The sequence below is a fragment of the Hakea prostrata genome, chromosome 9, assembly GCF_041222555.1.
Source record: "Hakea prostrata isolate BN-2017 chromosome 9, UWA_Hpros_2, whole genome shotgun sequence".
Taxonomy (NCBI): Eukaryota; Viridiplantae; Streptophyta; class Magnoliopsida; order Proteales; family Proteaceae; genus Hakea; species Hakea prostrata.
The window spans coordinates 45,716,874-45,718,357 of NC_142608.1; the positions used below are offsets into that span (position 1 = coordinate 45,716,874).

General features: G+C 38.5%; 1 protein-coding gene across 1 annotated transcript; it reads right to left on the reverse strand.

Annotated features, from left to right (window-relative positions):
* Window positions 1-660: 660 nt before the first annotated feature.
* Window positions 661-1,170, reverse strand: LOC149005323 (pectinesterase inhibitor 10-like). The gene has a single exon (XM_089135860.1). The coding sequence runs from the start codon at window positions 1,168-1,170 to the stop codon at window positions 661-663; it is 510 nt and encodes a 169-aa protein (XP_088991986.1).
* Window positions 1,171-1,484: the final 314 nt, after the last annotated feature.

Below are 1,484 nucleotides of genomic sequence, written 5' to 3' on the forward strand. Positions count from 1 at the left end.
GGAGGAGCTCGTGTGGTGTAGAGTGTGGATTTTGGCCAATATAAATGTAACGCCATCCTTGTATACTATGTAATTCATACTAAACACACATGCATTGCATTCTTATTTACTTTCTTGCAATGTCTCTTTTAACTTTTGGTTTTTTTTTTTTTAGTGTTGTGGTGTAACTTTTGGCTCTCTCGGAGGGAGTACGAGAAACGCTTCATCTTCTAGTTGGAGGTTTTTATCTTATTTGTAGTGGTTCCAGGGAAAATCCCTCGACGGTATGGTGCATTCGTAACCTAAATAAAGGCAACACTAACGCTGTGACTACACCTTTTCTATCGAAGCTTTGTGCTACTACTACATTATGTTCTCAAAATCAGCTAAGGATCTTCAAATTCTAATTGTATTGCAACTTTATTACTTATATTTGAAAATAAATTACACAACAAAGAATTGAGGCAATTATATCCAAAGAGAGTCCATTCGAGGAATCTACACTTCTCTTTGCAAAACCTCAAGTAAATTTATAAATTAATACGATATCAGATACCACAATGAAATCATATGGCCAGAATCTTCCCTATAAGGTGTTTCCTTCTGTTTTTTATTTTTAGAAAACAAATTTAATCGAGAAGCACCAAGCGAAATAGCCTAGACACGAGAGATAAACTATAATCAAGCTAACTTATTGATGAAGGTAAGGGTAATGCTTATCAACTTCTTGCCTTCCACCACAAGACCAAGTAAATCCGATTTCACTGATTCCAATTCCTCCTCACATGTATCCTCATTCGTAAGTGCTGCACTCATCCACGTCTTCAAGTTGTCAATGGCTACAATGTCGAGCTTTCCATTCAGTGTCACAGTTGACTTGCGCATCTGATAAATGGCATCTCCATAGGTGTCCATGCAGTCCTTTATAACCTTGTTAGATCTGGGTTTCTTTGAAAGGAGACCATTGACAATTGTTGCACTAGAAGAGCTCTCTTTGAGGGCCACCCTTGCTAGACTGGATGGACTTTCTTCAATCGTGAGGGCTCTTGGGAGGAGTTTGGCGATGCAGACGTCAGGATACAATGTTGTCTTGCAGTTGGTAATGATAAAATTCTTGCTGGCGGCGGAGATTGCCAATGGAAGAAGGAGGAGGACGACGACTGTAGTGATTGTAGTTGCCATGGCAGCCATTTTTTTTTAAAAGAAAGAAACACTGGTGGTTTTTAAAGTTCTGTTGTTATTATTAATATGGAAGGAAGACAGATGGGCAAGGAGTTGATTGAGAGGGTATTATTTATACATGGGCTTCTTATCTTGTTTGCCTTTCTAGTTGGGATCTTAATGATAGGAGGTAAAAGCGGATGCTTTGTATACTATTACAAGGAATGGTTGAAACGCTATTCAACCATTTAATTTAGTTTGCTTCTATATAGTGAGGACGGGCGTGAAGTGCAACTGAATTGTTAAATATCCGTGGGTTTAAGATTAACCGGAAGGGCAGTGTT